Source organism: Phacochoerus africanus, chromosome 8 (assembly GCF_016906955.1).
Source record: "Phacochoerus africanus isolate WHEZ1 chromosome 8, ROS_Pafr_v1, whole genome shotgun sequence".
NCBI lineage: Eukaryota > Metazoa > Chordata > Mammalia > Artiodactyla > Suidae > Phacochoerus > Phacochoerus africanus.
This window is the reverse complement of record NC_062551.1, coordinates 83774685-83793166: the sequence shown is the minus strand read 5'-3', so window position 1 is coordinate 83793166 and position 18482 is coordinate 83774685. Positions and strand designations below refer to the sequence as shown.

At 49.1% G+C, this 18482-nt stretch overlaps 2 protein-coding genes across 2 annotated transcripts; one reads left to right on the top strand and one right to left on the bottom strand.

Moving 5' to 3' along the window:
* Positions 1–362: 362 nt before the first annotated feature.
* On the bottom strand, positions 363–2798 carry NR0B2 (nuclear receptor subfamily 0 group B member 2). The gene is made up of 2 exons (XM_047792784.1): positions 2229–2798; positions 363–955 (listed from the first exon to the last, which is right to left on the bottom strand). Exons 1-2 carry the CDS (start codon positions 2767–2769, stop codon positions 714–716), a joined length of 783 nt encoding a protein of 260 aa, XP_047648740.1. The 5' UTR covers positions 2770–2798; the 3' UTR covers positions 363–713.
* A 7083-nt stretch (positions 2799–9881) lies between these two features.
* On the top strand, positions 9882–18422 carry GPATCH3 (G-patch domain containing 3). Its single transcript, XM_047792781.1, has 7 exons — positions 9882–10353; positions 12047–12471; positions 15680–15854; positions 16188–16247; positions 16833–16954; positions 17062–17189; positions 17684–18422. Exons 1-7 carry the CDS (start codon positions 9918–9920, stop codon positions 17898–17900), a joined length of 1563 nt encoding a protein of 520 aa, XP_047648737.1. The 5' UTR covers positions 9882–9917; the 3' UTR covers positions 17901–18422.
* Positions 18423–18482: the final 60 nt, after the last annotated feature.

Here is an 18482-nt window from a genome sequence, read left to right as displayed (position 1 = left end):
GCAATTCTCACTGAGGTGAGAGGGAGCCTGGGACGGGAGCTGGGGGAGGGGGTCAGCAGGGGATGGGGGCAGGGAGAGATACCCACTACCTTCTAAGATAAAGTCAAGGATGTGAGGGAGTCTTGAACTGATACTGCCCCCTGGATTTAGACCCATGCAAAATAAATCGCATCCCCAGAAATGAAATCATCATTCCCCTCTGATATGTTAAAATTCCAGTTTCCAGAGGTCTGATCGCTGTACACTTAGAGTTCCTTCCTCAGGGGCTCCCTCCGATAGGGGCAGGGCGGGGTAACCCCAGAGGTGAGGCGGTCCCCTCCACATGTACAAAATACAGCGTCAGGCTCCATGTGTGTCACACTTTTTATTACAAAAACCAATAACTTAAGTCAGTTCTGTACAAAGTCAGGAGGACTCCTGACCCAGTGAGCAGTCAGACTTTCCAACCCCATCCCAGGAGGAGACAGGAGTCTTGGCCCAAAGGTCCTGGGACCACCAAGGGCTGGCCAGACAGCTGGAGCACGGTGCCCAAAACAAGGAAGGCCAAGATAGGGTGTAGCCCAATTGGCTGGGCCAGGACTAGCTGCTACTGGGGAGCCGAGAGCTCGCTGTCCAGGCTTGCCCCCTCTGGGAGCACCGGCTCACCCCTGGGGACAGCCAGGTCAAATCAGTGCTGCCAGCCTCCACCTGATCTCTGCCTGGGCTGGAGCAGGTCAGCTCAGCAAAAGCATGTCCTCGAGGAGGCCAACGATGTCAACATCTCCAATGACAGGGCGAAAGAAGAGGTCCCCAAGCAGGGTGGGCGGAATGGACTTGAGGGTGGAGGCTGCGAGGAGAACACGAGCCAAGCGGCTTTGGCCTGCTGGGCACCAGGGCTCCAAGACCTCCCACAGTGCCTGGTGGGCCTCGTGCTGCAGGTGCCCGATGTGGGAGGAGGCATAGAGGCCTGGAACATCTGCGGGCAGAGAAGGCAAAGAGGGCTGGTGAGGACCCTGCTCCGACACCACAGGATGAGACTGGCCCAAGACCTGAGGCCACCAGCTCAGCCTTTGGGACCCTATTTCTATCTCGAGTTACTTATCCATCACTTTATTCATTGCTCCTTTATGGTGAGGTAGTATAGAGCAATGGTTAAGACCCAGGCCACCTGCGTTTGAATCCCACACTATCATTATTAGCTATGTGGCCTTGGGCAAGTTACTCAATCTCTGTGCCTCTGTTTCCTCATTTGTAAAATGGGAATAAATAATAAAATGATAGGAGTTACCGTCGTGGCTCAGCGGTTAACGAACCCGACTAGCATCCGTGAGGATGCAGGTTTGACCCCTGGCCTCCCTTGGTGGGTTAAGGATCCGGCACTGACAGGAGCTGTGACATAGGTCAAAGATGCAGCTCGGATCCCGCATTGCCATGGCTCTGGCATAGGTGGGCGGCTACAGCTCCGATTGGACCCCTAACCTGGGAGCCTCCATGTGCCATGGGTGCGGCCCTAGAAAGACAAAAAGGCAAATAAGGATAATAATAATAATGATAATGATAACAAAATGATAAAATGGGTATAAAAACCTATCTCCTAGACTTGTTATGAGGTTTGAATGAGCCAGTACATGTCAAACCCTTAGCACTGGACTGAACATACGGTAAGCGTAATATGAGTATTTGTTACTATTGTTCTAAACAATTTCTCTGATAATGTATCCCATGAAGGCCTTTTGGGGAGACATTCTCATCTAGATGCTCTCCAGATAACAAAGACACTACCTCTATCTGTGCTCTCCCGGCTGAAGTTTACACAGACTCCTCCCTCTCCTCCCCCACATCCCTCGTTTTCATTCCTCTTCTCTGCATGGTCTTTCTGGACACACGGACTTGCACCTTCAGAATGTCTTCATGTGATCAGCTGGTGAAGACATGACTGAGGTACAGTTGTGTCCGTCCACCCTCCCTTCCGGGACTCCCGCCTTCCCTGAGGGTCAGGACAAGGTTCTGGGGCAGAGTGGCTGAAGTGAAGAAACCCAAATTCCCATCCTTGCTCTGCCCCTCCCTGGCTGTGTGACTTTCAGCAAGTCACTTAGCCTCTCTGAGCCCCTTTTGTGAGATGACTCTTTGGTGGTGATAATGAGGACCCAAAAAAGACAATGGGTGTCAAGCCTTTAGAAGGCACCCTCCTGGCTGAGCCCTGGCCCCCTCCAGCCTCGTCCCCCATCCAGGAGTGTCTAGGAGCTCACCAGGGTTGAAGAGAACGGTCCCTTTCAGGTAGGCATATTCCTTGGGGCCCAGCTCCAGACTCCATAAGGACTCCAGGCAGCACTGAAGCCACTGCACGGCAGCCAGCGAGGGCTGGGGCCGATCCAGCGGCTGGCCACTACCTGCGCCGCTGCTGGGCTCCTCCAGCAGGATCTTCTTGAGTATACTGGGAACTGGGACCTCAGCCACCTCAAAGGTCACAATGTCTTGGGCCAAACCAAGCAGGAAGAGGGGACCCCAGCAGCCCCGCAGCAGCTGCCGCTGATCCTGGGGAGGCAGCTGGCAGAAGGACGGCAAGTTCCTGAGGAAGGCCAGCGTCTTGGCCAGAACATTCAAAGCCTCCTGGCAGGTGCGATGGGGGGTACAGAGCCGGACAGGCCGGTGCTGCCTGCACAGGCAGTGGCTGCGGGCTGGGGGCACAGACGGCCGGTCCCTGTCGCTGGGGCTCAGAAGTGCATACAGAATGGTTGGGCGGCCTGCTGCACTCTGGCATGGGCAGGTCCCTGGCTGCCTGGAGCTCATGATTGAGGCTCTGCTCCTGCTTCCTTCCGGCTCTCCCCTGCCCTCTGCTCTGTGCTATGGGTGCTATTTATATCCCCCCATGGGGGAGGGCGGGGGGGGGGGAACGGCCCAACAACCTTGACTCCAGAAGTCATGTTCATTGAAAAAAAAAAGAAACACACACTGACCCTGGCAGGACCGGTGAGGAAGTGAGGGGGGAGGGGGCCTTGGAACTCCACGTGGCTCTGGTATCGCTTCAGTCAATGAAGCGGTGGGTGCAGGGCAAGAGCCGCCTGCCTGCTGGCCGGGCTGCCCTTTGTCAGATGATTCAAGCGGATAAACAGGGTCATTAACCCAGGCTGTACCAGGGCACCAAGGCCTCAGGTGCATGATTGCACCCGATTGCAGGTGGCCGTGGCAGGTGTCCCTGTTGGTGCCAGCAGGACTCTTGCTCGACTGGGAAGCCAGCCCCAGACCTGGACAAGCCTTGAACACAAGGCCCAACCTGGAAGCGCCTTATCACTTGCTTGTTTGCCTAACCTTGGGGCCCTGCTCCTGTTGTCAGTAAGGAACAACCCGCAGGGAAGGGAGCCAGGACCCTGGGGGGCTGGGAGGACTTTGCCCACTTTGCAGTCAAGGAGGCCCCTTTCCTCTGACTCCAGTTCTGGGGGGTCCTGCACGAATAAGATCCTTAAGAAGTCTTTCTCCCCAGCCTGGATTCCTGGAGACCCTGAAGGGCTATATCTGCTGAGAAGCCTTTGCAGAATGATAATGAAATACTGCTGCTATTTACTACATGCCAGGCACTTTCCACTCTCTTATTCAGAGCTGCCCTATAAGATTCCAAACCTTTTTTTTTTTTTTTGTCTTTTTTAAGGTCACACCCACAGCATATGGAAGTTCTTAGGCCAGGCGGTCAAATCAGAGCTGCAGCTGCCTGCCTACACTATAGCCACAGCAATGCGGGATCTGAGCCAAGTCTGTGACCTACACCACAGCTTGAGGCAAGGCTGTTTCCTTAACCCACTGAGCAAGGCAGGGATCGAACCTGCATTCTCATGGATACTAGTTTGTTTCTTATCCCACTGAACCACAACAGGAGCTCCCAAGATTCTTACTTTTTGAGACTCAAAGAGGTGAAGTGACTTGCCCAAGTTCAAACCACTGAGAAGAGACAGAGCCCAGATCAGTCTGACTCCAAAATCCTCACTTGTTGCCCTGGACCCTCTGGCCCAATTGGGCAGCCAGAGCTGTGGGGCCTGGGTCTCCCAGAGCTCATGACCACCTGGGCCCCCACCTCTGCTTCTTGGTCTGCAGATGTTGCCCATGTGATCTGGGCAGAAACATTGCTCTGCTGCCAGCCAGCCACACGCCTCCTCTGTCCCTGGCATCTGTTTCTGACGTCGGGAGGGCTGTTGGGACGGTCCTGGCTGTGTCATATCTGTGGACCTTGGCAAGCCCAGCCTGGCAAGCCTTCTGCTAACACACTACTGGGCAGCCATTGCCATCCCTGGCATCAGCTCCTGGCTCTATCACTTTCCAATAGTGTGACTGTGGGCTGAACCCCAAATCTCCTGTGGGCCTCAGGATCCTCAGCTGAGACAATACCTGCCTATGGGGCAGCTGTGAGGACATAGTGAGGTCCGAGGCATCAGATTCCAAGCAGTTTCTAGCATATATTAGACTTTGCTCCCCCTTTTCTCTGCCTAAGGAACTAAGGCAAACAGGCCCCAGCAGACAGGCACATATCTCTCCTGTGATTACAATAACATAACAATCTTAATCATTCCATATATAAAGTTGCTTTAACATCCTTTTATCTCACTGGGTCCTCAGAGCATCCCCTCTAAGGAGACTCTAGGGTCAGACTGGCTGGGTCCAAACCCTTCTTCATTATTTAACTGAGCCACCTTGGGCCTTGAGCGCAAGTCACTTTATATTTCTGGGCCTCAGTTTTCTCATCTTTAAAAGGGTAGTAAGAAGATCCCATTGTGGCTCAGCAGTAACGAACTCGACTAGTTACCGTAAGGATGCAAGTTCAATCCCTGGCATCGCTCAGTGGGCTAAGGATCCATCGTTGCCATGAGCTGTGGTATTGACTGCAGATGCAGTTCGGATCTTGCATTGCTGTGGCTGTGGGGTAGGCCGGCAGCTACAGCTCCGATTCAGCCCCTAGCCTGGGAACTTCCATATGCTTCAGATTAAAAAAATTAAAAAGGGTAGTAAGAAAGGCCACTAGTGAATATTGGTCTTAGGGCCCTGAAGCTTATACAGTTTTGTAGGGCCGTCTTTAAGAATAGAAAATCAGGGTTCCCCTCTGATGCAGTGGGTTAAGGATCCAGCTCAGGTTGCTGCTGTGGCATGGGTTTGATCTCTAACCTGGGAACTTCCACATGCCATGGGCCTGGCTAAAAAAAAAAGAATAGGAGTTCCCGTCGTGGCGCAGTGGTTAACGAATCCGACTAGGAACCATGAGGTTGTGGGTTCGGTCCCTGCCCTTGCTCAGTGGGTTGATGATCTGGCATTGCCGTGAGCTGTGGTGTAGGTTGCAGACGCGGCTTGGATCCCGCGTTGCTGTGGCTCTGGTGTAGGCCGGTGGCTACAGCTCCGATTTGACCCCTAGCCTGGGAATCTCCATATGCCTGGGGAGCGGCCCAAGAAATAGCAAAAAAAAAAAGACAAAAAAAAAAAAGAATAGAGGGGAGTCCCTGTTGTGGTGCAGTGGAAACAATCCGACTAGTAACCATGAGGTTGCAGGTTTGATCCCTGGCCTTGCATTGCCATGAGCTGTGGTGCAGGTCTCAGATCCAGCGCTGCTGTGGCTGTGGCTTTAGCCAGCAACTGTGGCTCTGATTTGACCCCTAGCCTGGGAACCCTCATATGCTGCTAGTGTGACCCTACAAAGAAAAAAAAATAAAGAATAGAAAATCAGGTGTGAAAATGAATACTTAATAAATGAGAAAACAAATCCTAACAAATTACAAAGTAAAATAAGCTGACAGAAAACACAGACACCACAAACCCAAGATAATAACAAAGTGCTTGTATTGATCAATTACCTAACCATATTTGCCTACATTTTTTTTTTGCTTTTTTTTTTTTTAGGGCCTCACCCATGGCACATGGAGGTTCCCAGGCTAGGGGTCAAATTGGAGCTGTAGTCGCCAGCCTATGCCACAGCCACAGCAACACCAGATCCTTAATTCACTGAGCGAGGCCAGGGATAGAACCTGCAACCTCACAGGTCCTAGTCAATTTGTTTCTGCTGCACCACAATGGGAAGTCCCTGTATATATAGTTGTGACTAAACATAAAAGTACACAAATCATACATGTATAGCTTGAGGAATTATTACAAAATGAATGGAACCCAGTAACCACCACTCAGCTCAAGAAATAGAGCATTAACAACACCCCAGAAACGCTCCCCATCACTGTCTCTCCAAAGGGTATCACTACCCCTGGTTTCCAACATCATAAATGAGATTGCTTAAACTTTATATAAACTGCATAAACTTTATATAAATGGAACCATATCGCACGAACTCTTTTGTGTTTGTCTTCATTTACTCAATATCTGAGATTCAGCATATGCTCTTGTAGCAGTAACCCATTCATTTTCACTGTTGTAAAATTCCTATTACACTACAATGTATTTATCCATTATACTTCTAGAGAATATTTAGTTCATCAAATATTGCTAGGATCATTCTTGCACACATTTTCTGGTGCACGGATATTTGCAGAACTGTTGCTATATAACAAGAATTGGGGGAGTTCGAGTCATGGCTCAGCAGTATCGAACCTGACTAGTATCCAAGAGGATGAGGGTTCAATCCCTGGCCTTGCTTAGTGCGTTAAGGATCCAGTGTCACTATGAGCTGTGGTGTAGCTCACAGCTGCAGCTCAGTTCTGGCATTGCTGTGGCTGTGTTGTAGGCCAGAACCTGTAGCTCCCAATTCAACCCCTATCCTGAGAACTTCCACACGCCATGGGTGTGGCCTAAAAAGACAAAAAAAAAGAATTGAGGAGATCTCTGGTGGCTCAGCAGGTTAAGGATACAGCATTATCACTGCTATGACTCAGGTCACTGCTGTGGCACAGTTTCCATCCCTGGTCCTGGGAATTTCTGCACGCTGTGGGTGTGGTGTGGCCAAACAAAGAATTGGAATTACTGAGCCATAGAATGTGTTCTCAACTTGAGTAGATCTCGATACTTTACCAAAGTGGCGTACAATCTATATGTCCATCAGTAGATTTTTCTTTTTGTCTTTTTTAGGGCCACACTCACGGCATATGGAAGTTCACAGGCTTGGGGTCAAATCAGAGCTGTAGCCGATGGCCTACACCACAGCCATAGCAATACCAGATCTGAGCCATATCTGCAACCTACACCACAGCTCACAGCAGCACCAGATCCTTAACCCACTGAGCAAGGCCAGGGAGCAAACCTGAGTCCTCATGGACGCTAGTCAAATTCGTTTCCACTGAGCCATGATGGGAACCCCCCATCAGCAGATCTTAAAACCATATACAATGTTGTCCTTATTCACAATTACCCAGATGCTAGTTAAAATTTTTAAATTTTTTTTCTTTTTTCTTTTTTTTTTTTTTTCATTTTTGGCCACCAGGGTATATGGAGTTCCCTGGCCAGGGATCAGATGTGAGCTGCAGTCATGACCTAAGCCACAGCTGGGGCAACACCAAATTCTTAACCCACTGTGCTGGGCCAGGGAGTGAACCTTCATCCCAGTGCTCCTGAGACACTGCCAATCCTTTTGTGCCACTGCAAGAACACCCATTTTTTTACTTCTTGAGTAGGTGTATATGTGATCACCACGATGTGACCACTGCCTTTATTGCTTTTTGAAATATTATTTTCCCTTTTAAAATTTTTATTCTATTTATTTATTTATTTATTTATTTTGTCTTTTTGCCTTTTCTAGGGCCGCTCCCACAGCATATAGAGATTCCCAGGCTAGATTCTCTACACGAGAGCCACAGCAACGAGGGATCCGAACCGCGTCTGCAACTTACACCGCCCTCACAGCAACGCCAGATCCTTAGCCCACTGAGCAAGGCCAGGGATCGAACCCGCAATCTCATGGTTCCTAGTCAGATTCGTTAACCACTGTGCCACGACGGGAACTCCTTCCCTTTTAAGATTTTTAATTAAATATTCAGTAAAACAAAACATTTATAAAATACATGTAAAGTAATAAAGAATAACAATACAATGAACCCCCATCATTGTTCCATAGATCATTATCACCATCAACTTCTGAAGTCTCTCTCTTTTTTTTCTCTTTATGGTGGCACCTGCAGCACGTGGAAGTTCCCAGTCTAGGGTCTGAATTGGAGCTGCAGCTGACAGCCTATGCCTCAGCCACACAATCTGCCAGATTTGAGCCACATCTGTGACCTAGGCCAAAGCTTGTGGCAAATGCCGGATCCTTAACCCCCTGAGGCCAGGGATCAAACCCACATCCTCTGGGTACTCATCAGGTTCTTAACACACTGAGCCACAAGGGGAACTCCTGAAGTCTCTTTCTAAATCTATCACCTCCACACAAAAGTCATAATTACCCTAAATTTGGGGGTAATCATTACTTTTATGATGCTAAAGCATACTTACTTGTGTATCCTCGAAAAATGTTTTTTGATCTGTATTTTTTGAGCTTTATATAAAGTGGAATACTCTGTGTTTTCTGACTGGCTTATCTTCAGTCAACATCATATACCTGAACTGATTAGTCCTGAATGCCAGGTTTTGCTCTCAAACCCTGCAGCTATAAATATTCATATATATGCCAAATAAAGAACAAATCTGGGAGTTCCCATTGTGGCTCAGTGGTTAGCAAATCCGACTAGGAACCATGAGGTTGTGGGTTTGATCCCTGGCCTTGCTCAGTGGGTTAAGGATCCAGCATTGCCATGAGCTGTAGTATAGGTCGCAGACACAGCTCAGATCTGGCATAGGCCAGCAGCTGCAGCTCCAATTAGACCCCTAGCCCGGGAACCTCTGTATGTTGAGGGTGCTGCCCTAAAAAGACAAAAAAAAAAAGAACAAATCTGGACTTAACAAGGAGAGATGTTTTTTGAAATTATTATTACAAGGGAAGAAAGGAAATATTGCAATAGGGAGAAGGAAGGTATTGAAAAGGGTTTTTTTTTTGTTTCTTTGCAGTAAATTATGTTCTGGAACACAAATGGGTGGGAGGGGTTTCTTAACTTTTGCTGCTTCTAGGATCACAAGGCTTGAGCAAGATTCAGTATTGTCAGTATATCTCCTGATATGCAAGAATTTCTTCAAAGTATGTAAATAGAAGTGGAATTGCTGGGTCAAAAGGTATGTAGTTTCACTTTTACAGGGTAATGTCAAAGTGTTTTCCAAAGTGGTGGTACCGGTTTACACTTCCAACAGCATATGGAGGCTCCAGTTGCTTTACATCATCAGGATTTAAAAAAGGATTTGAGGGAGTTCCCGCTGTCCTGGGAGTGCTGGGACGCAGGTCGAGCCCCTGCCACCACAGTGGGTTAAGGATCCAGGTGGCCACTAATGAAGCTTAGGTTGCAACTACGGCTGTGATCCGATCCCTGGCCAGGGAACTCCATATGCTGCGGAGGGACCAAAAATTATTAAAAAAAAAAAATGTTTACCAATCTGATGGCTGAGAAGTGGGTCTCTTTACATTTCCCGGAGGATTGAGACTGTGCATCTTCCATTGTTAATGGGATGTGTTTCTCTTTTGTGAAGGTGTCTTCGGCCCACTTTTCAATTGGGTAATTTTTTTCTTACTGATTGTTGGGAGTTCATCAATACAGTCTGGAAGAAAAATGTTTTAACGACTGAAAGGCTCTAAAGTGATAAAGAACTGAGATTGAGTTTGGGGGATCCCCAGCAGCTAAAAACCCTAAACACTGTCCCTCCCTCAGGCTTCTAATTTGATCATTAGAGCCTTATGAAAGAGCGTTGTAACCTCCTTTCTCGGGTGAGTTTTATCCATCATCACCGGCTTGTCTGTGGAAAGCGACCAGTACCTTCCCAGCCTTGGTCCCACACTCACCAGCCCCGCGGACTAATCACAGGTTACACCGCATTGCAACGCCTCAGCGCAGCTCGCGATGTTCTCGCGAGAATTGGTTCCAGCCGATCATGTGACATCTAAGATGGCAGTGTCCAGCGAGGCGGAGGAAGAGGCGGCAGTTTATCTGATAGTGAGTGGTATCCCTTCGGCGTTGCGTTCAGCCCAGCTACGGAATTACTTTAGCCAGTTCCGGGAACAACGCGGCTGTGGCTTCATTTGTTTCCACTACCGGCATCGGCCGGAGCGGGCCCCTTCCCGGGCTCCTCCGGATTCTGCCCTAACTCCTCTCGGCCAGGGTCTCGCCCAGACTTCAGTCAAAGATGCCCGCGCTCTCTCCACTCAGGACTCTACTCCCGCCCAGCCCCACACCTGCTGCTGCGTGGTCTCCGTACGGGGGGAAGCTCAGGCCCAGAGGTTTCTCCGCATGTACTCGGGCCGCCGGTGGCTGGATTCTCAGGGGACTTGGTTACCTGGTTGTTGTGTCATCCGCAGACTTCGACTACCTACTGAGACATCAGGTACGGATGGGACAGATAATAGACTGGGCTTGCAGGCACTGGGACAGAGGCATCTTTCCTGAGTGATGAGAATAAGTCAAGTCTCTCATTAGGGCTCTTCGGGAGTTTAGCTCATTTCTAGACAAAGCTTCAGGCTCAACTTCACGTTAGTAAAATTTGGGGGTGGGGGAGACGGAAAGAGTCTTATTCTGATGATCTTTTCCAATTTATTAAGTCCTTTCTGAGACCCTTTTGATCTTGCACTGATACAGAAGGAGGAAAAGGAAATCGGATATTGTTCTTGTAGCACTCTCTTGCTCCTCACCAGTCTTCTCTTGGCAAAATGCCCATGAAGAGACAAACGCTTTTCTCTGGATAGCTCTCACTTTCATGGGAGATCAGTTTGATAGGGAAACAGAAAACACAGTGCAGAATCTTCTCATTCATTCATTCAACAAATCTAGCCAATACTACTAGACCTACTGTGACTCTAGTTGGTATGAAGAGAAGAGTTGGACATAATTTGTGCTTAGAATCCAGAGAGAAAGATAGATTTGTAAAAAAGGTAGTTGTCAAAGAGATGCCGTCCTGTTAACTATTCCTGTACACGTACTAGGCACTGTTCTAAGCCTTGCATTTTCTTTCTTCCTTTTTTTTTTTTTGCTTTTTAGGGCTGCACCCACGACATATGGAGGTTTCCAGGCTAGGGGTCTAATCGGAGCTACAGCTGTCGGCCACAGCCACAGCAATGCCAGATCTGAGCCGCGTCTGTGCCTACACCAGATCCTTAACCCACTAAGCAAGGTCACAGATTGAACCCACAACCTCATGGTTCCTAGTGAGATTCATTTCCACTGCGCCACAATGAGAACTCCTAGGCCTTGCATTTTCTAATTGACTCCTTACAACAATCCTATAAGTTGGGAGTGACTGTTATCCATTTTATAAGGAAACTGAAGGATACAGAAGTTATGTTACTTGCCCAAGGTGACAGAGTCACAATACTAATCAGGCATTTTACTCCAGAACCTGTGCTCTATCACCAACTGCTGTGAGATGATAGAGGAGGGAGAAACCGATTTCCTAGAGGGAATCAGGAAATGTGACTTTTCTTCTGGTTCTTGAAAGATAAACAGGAGTTCGTGGGGAAGTAAATGGCATTTGCAAAGACACAGACAGAGATGTGAAAGCCCATGAAACTTCCAGGGCAGGTTAAATTGTTTGGCATGATTGAGGAGTTCCTGCTGTGACACAACTTGACAGGACCAGCACCAGGACACAGGTTCCATCCCTGGCCTGGCGCATTGGGTTAAGGACCTGCATTGTCACAGCTGCAGTGTAGGTTGCAACTGTGGCTTGGATCCTATCCCTGGCCTGGGAATTCCATATGCTGCCCGGAGGCAGAAAAAAAAAAATTGGTGTGATTGAAACGTATGATATAAGGGTGTGCAGGAGGTGGGGGTTGTTGGCAGTTGAGAATCAAAAGGTCAACAGGAACCAGATCTGAAAGAAACTTGTGAGCTCGGCCGAGGTGATGAGAAATGGCATGAAATTACTAGGTGGTTCTGGTCAGGGAACAGAGGATGGGATTCCGGAAAAGTCTGAAGGGGAGAACAGCATTAGGCTAAAGGATTTAAACCTTGACTGATTTCTGGCTCAAGTGTTGCTGGAGACCTCTAGGTTTTAAGAGCCATTCTTCCTTCTGCTTCCCAAGGTCTGGACTCCTTTCCCTTCAAGACCCGGAAAGAACTGCAGAGTCGGAAGGCTACAAGTGAAGCCTTCACACTGGCCGACCTGAGACAACTGCCAGAGTTGAACCCACCGGTGCTGATGCCCAGAGGGAATGTGGGGACTCCCCTTCAGGTCTTTTTGGAGTTGATCCGGGCCTGCCGCCTACCCCCTCGGATCATCACCCAGCTGCAGCTCCAGTTCCCCAAGACAGGTTCCTCCCGGCGCTATGGCAATGTGCCTTTCAAGTATGAGGACACAGAGACTGTGGAGCAGGAAGAGCTTGTATACACAGCCAAGGGTGAGGAAATACCCCAGGGAACCTGCCTGGCAGATGTACTAGCCAGCCCCTGTGGAGAGGTGGAGGAAGAAAGAGAAAAGGAAGAGGAAGAAGAATCACACTCAGATGATGTGAGTACAGAGAGCCACCTTGTCCTTGCCTGCATCTTAGAGAGGCCAGGACATCAGTAGTACCATTCTTCAATTGTCTGTTACAAGAATTATAAACCTGGGGAGTTCCTGCTGTGGTGCAGTGGTTAACGAATCCGACTAGGAACCATGAGGCTTCGGGTTTGGTCCCTGCCCTTGCTCAGTGGGTTAACGATCCGGCATTGCCGTGAGCTGTGGTGTAGGTTGCAGATGCGGCTCGGATCCCGCGTTGCTGTGGCTCTGGCGTAGGCCGGTGGCTACAGCTCTGATTAGACCCCTGGCCTGGGAACCTCCATATGCCGCAGGAGCGGCCCAAAGAAATAGCAAAAAAAACAACAAAAAAGACAAAAAAAAAATTATAAACCTGGGGTCCAAAGACTTTGAACTCACCAACGTTGAAGGTGAAACTTCATTTGCATATAGAAGTATGTGTTTCTTTGGGGAGAAGGGCCAGAGCCTTTATCGAAAGATTCTTTTTTTTTTGTCTTTTATTTTTTTATTTTTATTTATTTTTAATTACTCAAATGAATTTATCACATCTATAGTTGTATAATGATCATAACAATCTGATTTCACAGGATTTCCATCCCACAGCCCAAGCACATCCCCCCACCCCCCAAACTGTCTCCTCTGGAGACCATAAGTTTTTCAATGTCTGTGAGTCAGCATCTGTTCTGCAAAGAAGTTCAGTCTGTCCTTTTCTCAGATTCTACATGTCAGTGAAAGCATTTGATGTTGGTGTCTCATTGTATGGCTGACTTCACTTAGCATGATAGTTTCTAGGTCCATCCATATTGCAAAAAATGCTGGTATTTCATTCTTTTTAATGGCTGAGTAATATTCCATTGTGTATATGTACCACATCATCTTGATCCACTCCTTTGTTGATAGACATTTAGGTTGTTTCCATGTTTTGGCTATTGTGAATAGTGTTGCAATGAACATTGGAATGCATGTGTCTTTTCAAGTCGTGGTTTTCTCTGGATAGATGCCCAGGAGTGGGATTGCTGGATCAAATGGTAGTTCTATGTTTAGTTTTCTGAGGAATCTCCATACTGCTTTCCACAGTGGTTGCACCAATTTACAATCCCACCAACAGTGTACTAGGGTTCCTTTTTCTCCACACCCTCCCCAGCACTTATTGTTTGTAGACTTTTTGATGATGGGCATTCTGGCTGGTATAAGGTGGTACCTCAGAGTGGTTTTGATTATTGAAAGATTCTTGAAGGGGTGTTTTCATTCCCTCAGAAGAAATGAAAGGCAGTGGGGGTCCTTTCATTGGTGAAATCTACCAAGAGACAAGATCATCTAAAGTAGAGGCAGGAGTTCTCTTGTGGCACAGTGGGTCAAGGATCCAGCACTGGCACTGAAGTACCTTGGGTCACTGCTGTGCCACATGTTCAATCCCTGGCCCAAGAACTTCCACATGCCATGGGTGTAGCCAAATAAAAGAAGTAGAGGCAGAGCTGAGATGTGAACCTAGTCCCCTCCACTGCTTATCTAACCTCTGTGCTTTCATTAAGTGGCTGAGAAGCTGCCTCTGTTTTCTGACCTTGAGTCTGTGGATTGAACACTAGCCTCCACTCTAGCTTTATCAATGAAATAGTCATTTATTCTCTTTTTCCAAACTTGATTGTTCATCCATAAAATCAGGAGAGGTGCGATTTGTTGGGAAACCTTTTTTTTTTTTTTTTTTCCCTTCGATTTTTAGGGCATATGGAGGTTCCCAGGCTAGGGGTCTAATCGGAGCTACAGCTGCTGGCCTACACCACAGCCACAGCAACACGGGATCCGAGCCACGTCTGCAACCTATACCACAGCATACGGCAAGACCAGATCCTTAGCCCACTGAGCGAGGCCACGGATCAAACTCGAAACCTCATGGTTCCTAGTTGGATTCGTTTCCACTGCGCCACAACGGGAATTCTGGGAAAAAAATTTTTTAAGTGCATACTCTGGGTGAAATGTAACTGACCAGTGTCTTCAAAGCTCCCAGCTCACAGTTGCTAACACATCTGGACCACATCCTCAGTATGGTCCTGTCCTGCCTTTTCTCCAGCACCTCCTCTGCAACAGTGATTTCCTGAGGCCTCCTGGAGTTTAACTGGGACAAGGGCCCCCCAGATTTCAATCCAGGAGTCATCCCATCATTCCACAAGTCCAGTCAAGCAGTTATAAAAACAGGGGCTAGTGCAGGATTCCAGAGATGTTCTAAGACCCATTTCCTTCCCTCCAGGAGCCTTAAATCTCCCTAGAGAGAGAGAACCCGCATCTGGAAAGGATATATGGTATGGCATGGATGTGAATGCTGGCTCTGTCCCTCTCTTGGTGTACTATCTTGGGCAAACCTCTGAACTGAGGTTTCCTCACTTACAGAATGGGAATAATAGTACTTACCTCACAGGGTTGTTGGGGTGATTAAAGGAGCTAAGGTATATGAAGGGCCTGACACACAGTAGACAATGGGTATCAGTTCTTGTCCCTTTTCTCTTTGTGACATAAAGTATAAGGCATAAAATGGGGAGTTCCCGTTGTTGCTCAGTGGTAATGAACCCAACTAGCATCCATGAGGATGCAGGTTCGATCCCTGTTCCTGCTCAGTGGGCTAAGGATCCAGCAGCTTTGACACGAGCTGTGCTGTAGGTTACAGATTTGGCTCACATCTGGTGTTGCTGTGGCATAGGCTGGCAGCTGCAGCTCTGAATTGACCCCTAGCCTGGGAACTCCATATGCCGCAGGTACAGCCCTAAAAAAAGGGAGAAAAAAAAAAGGTGTAAACTGTGTATTGATTAGCACTGAGTGGTTCAGAGACCAGTGAGGGTACTGTGGGCCCCGGTACGGGGCTTCACATAGGCCGTAGAACTTGAGGGATGAGGAGGATTTAACCAAGCGAAGAGGTGGTGGAGTGGAGGGCTGATACGCAGGCAAGGAGAACAACATGTCGGAAGCACAGGCAGAAGAGGGAGTCAGGCTTGTGGGGGGAAGGGGCTAGGTAGGTTGAGGAACACTCAGGGCATGGAGAGGTGTGTTGGTCAGGCCTCAGGGGCCCAAAGTGTGCTGGTTCTCAGAAATTTGAAGGAGCGGATCTGAGGTCCCATCTCCAGGACCTCCTGTGCCCTGAGCTGCCCTCCTTGTGGTCATGGGGTCAAGAAGCTGGACAGGCAGGTCACCTCTCCCCTCTGTCTCCTAGGATGACGACCGGGGTGAGGAGTGGGAGCGGCACGAAGCACTGCATGAGGATGTGACCAGGCAGGAGCGGACCACTGAGCGGCTCTTTGAGGAGGAGATCGAGCTCAAGTGGGAGAAGGGCGGCTCCGGTCTGGTGTTCTACACTGATGCCCAGTTCTGGCAGGAGGAGGAAGGAGGTAATGCAGGCACCGGACAAGGGCAAGGGCAGGACTGATCCCTGCTGCCTTCGCTCGGGGTGCTTTGCCCCACGCAGTGGGTTCCCTGGCACTGAGCCCAAATAAAGAGCTAGGGAAGGGGTTTACCTTGGTTGTATGTGAGAGACCAGTCATCCTTTCTAGGGGTGGGGCATCAGTGGGGTGGAGAAGACCTGTCCTCCTGCAAATTCTGAATGCCCCTCCCAGAGGAGAGATTTGAAAACACAATTAAAAGCCCCAAGTCCTAGAATGTCTAAGACTAGATTTAACTCAAGAGTCCTTCACTTACTCTGCTTGATGCTTTTCTATCTGCAGACTTTGATGAACAGACAGCTGATGACTGGGATGTGGACATGAGTGTGTACTATGATGCAGGTACTGGGCCAGGGGTTGCAGTCCTGGGAGGTGGAATGGTGCCCTGACCTTGCTGTGACACTTTACCAGGTCTGCTTAGCAGAGGCTGAGGCAGGACTGGGGTAGCCCACTGAGAGGGCTCCTCTCTTAAAACATCTCTAGTTTGGCGCATTAAGCACTGGTGGGCAGAGCCTTTTTCCTTTCTTTGTGGAGTAAGGACATGTGGGGACAGCCCTCAGGGAGCTCTGGCTCTGAAAGGCAGGCTCTAGAAAAGTGGGCAGGTCAGGAGTTCAGGCTCTGTTAAGAATTTAGATTCTGGAGTCAAAAATGACCTGGGGGGTTGGGCGGTGAGAGGGGAAGACCTGGTCCTAATTACATCTCTCATTTTTTAGCTCCATGACTTTTCTGCACAATTTCCTTATCTGTAAAATGGGGCAGCCATGGTTCTTACTCTTGGCAAGTTCCCAGTCTAATGAGAGAAATAATAAAAGTAATAACACACCATAAAGACAAATACATAAATTTTGTGAGGAGAGCCTGGAAACCTGATTTCCGCCCACTTCTGCTGAGAGAAGCCCTTCCACAAACTGTGCTCTGCTTCCTCAGATGGTGGAGACAAGGACGCCCAAGACTCTGTCCAAATGCGTCTGGAACAGAGACTCCGTGATGGCCAGGAGGCTGGCTCTGTGATCAGGCACCAGGTGGGCACCTTCGAGCGCCACACCAAGGTGAGCACTGTGCCCAGCCCACTGACTCCTCTCTTCTCCTTCCCTACCCCTATTTTCTTGAGCCCCCACAGGAGCCCCAACTCTTGAGTTCTCTCCCTTTTCTCTAGGGCATTGGGCGGAAGGTGATGGAGCGGCAGGGCTGGGCTGAGGGCCAGGGCCTGGGCAGCCAGTGCTCAGGGGTACCTGAGGCCCTGGATAGTGATGGCCAGCATCCCAGATGCAAGCGTGGATTGGGGTGAGTATGGCTGAGGGACTTCCCAGGGAGCCCAAGGGAGCCTTTCAACTCTACCCTGGTTCCCCCTGCCCTCTGGTTTTGGCTTAGGTGCTAGAGACTCCCTAGGGAATGACTTTCAAAGCAGAATTAGAAAGAAAAAAAGTAGGACTGGCACTGTTTTTTTTCAAGACCAAGATCTCAGGCTTGATAGGATCATTAATCTCCTGCAGGAGTCATTCCCCCAAGTCTGAGCAGTGTAGCCTGGATGATTGCTGTTAGGGATGCAGAGTGGTAACAGTTGTTCTCAATTTTGTCTACTGTTTAAAATGCAAGCGGTGAGGCCCCTAGTTGTTGGTGCTATCTATAAATGGATAAGGGGGCTGGAGAGCAAAGATTTAGATTTAAATGCTTTGTCTTTGGGACAGACTATATACGCGTAGCTATTTCCTGTCCTTTCCAACCCCTTTACTGAGGTAAGAGAGCTGCCCTCTCACTGAGAGCCCTTTTTAATCCAGGTACCATGGAGAGAAGCTGCAGCCATTTGGGCAACTGAAGAGACCCCGTGGAACTGGCTTGGGGCTGATCTCCACCATCTATGATGAGCCCCTGCCCCAGGACCAGGGGGAGTCGCTGCTCCGCCGCCAGCCACCCACCAGTATGAAGTTTCGTACAGACATGGCTTTTGTGAGAGGTTCCAGCTGTGCCTTGGACAGCCCTTCAGAGCCTGAGTGACAGGTCCAGGGGCTTAATCAGGATCACTCATAATTGCACAGTGGCAGCCCTCTATACGGCCTTATCTAATGCCAAAGCAAAAAGAACTCTGGGAGCAGCAATCTGCCCTAGCCTGTTCAGGATGCTTTTTTAGAACTTGCCTCCTGGCTGTCTACCTCAGGGGCATTTTTACAAAAAGCCCCCAATCCTCCCTTTTGATGAAACGGCTTAATGACCTCTCCCTGGTGGCCGCCTAACCCTGGTCTGTTTGGGCTTGCTCCTGTTGCTTCCCCCAGTACGATGAAAAGCCGAACTGCCTGAGATTACCAGCACAACTTCCATGGGGAGGGGTAGGGAGGTCGCCACGAAGCCCAGAAGGAGGGGAAAAGGGACATGGAAGAGATTTGCGCTCTGAAGAGACGGTTTGGGGGCCGGCCCTCCTTCGCCTCTCCCCTTAACTGGCTGGGACCGGGCAGCGGAGAGTCTAAGGCAGTTATCCCGAGTCTGAGACCTAATGGGAGAATAAAGGAGTGTATTACCGAATTTCTCCTCTTCTAACTTGGGCTTGGCGGAAGGTGGGGGGAAAACCCTGAAAAGTTCTTC

Coding starts and splice junctions, on each gene's coding strand:
- NR0B2 (XM_047792784.1), bottom strand. CDS start 2,769: ATGAGCTCCAGGCAGCCAGGGACCTGCCCATGCCAGAGTGCAGCAGGC. Junction 956..2,228: donor GACCGTTCTCTTCAACCCTG/GTGAGCTCCTAG, acceptor CTCTGCCCGCAG/ATGTTCCAGGCCTCTATGCC.
- GPATCH3 (XM_047792781.1), top strand. CDS start 9,918: ATGGCAGTGTCCAGCGAGGCGGAGGAAGAGGCGGCAGTTTATCTGATA. Junction 12,472..15,679: donor AAGAATCACACTCAGATGAT/GTGAGTACAGAG, acceptor TCTGTCTCCTAG/GATGACGACCGGGGTGAGGA. Junction 17,190..17,683: donor AGATGCAAGCGTGGATTGGG/GTGAGTATGGCT, acceptor TTTTTAATCCAG/GTACCATGGAGAGAAGCTGC.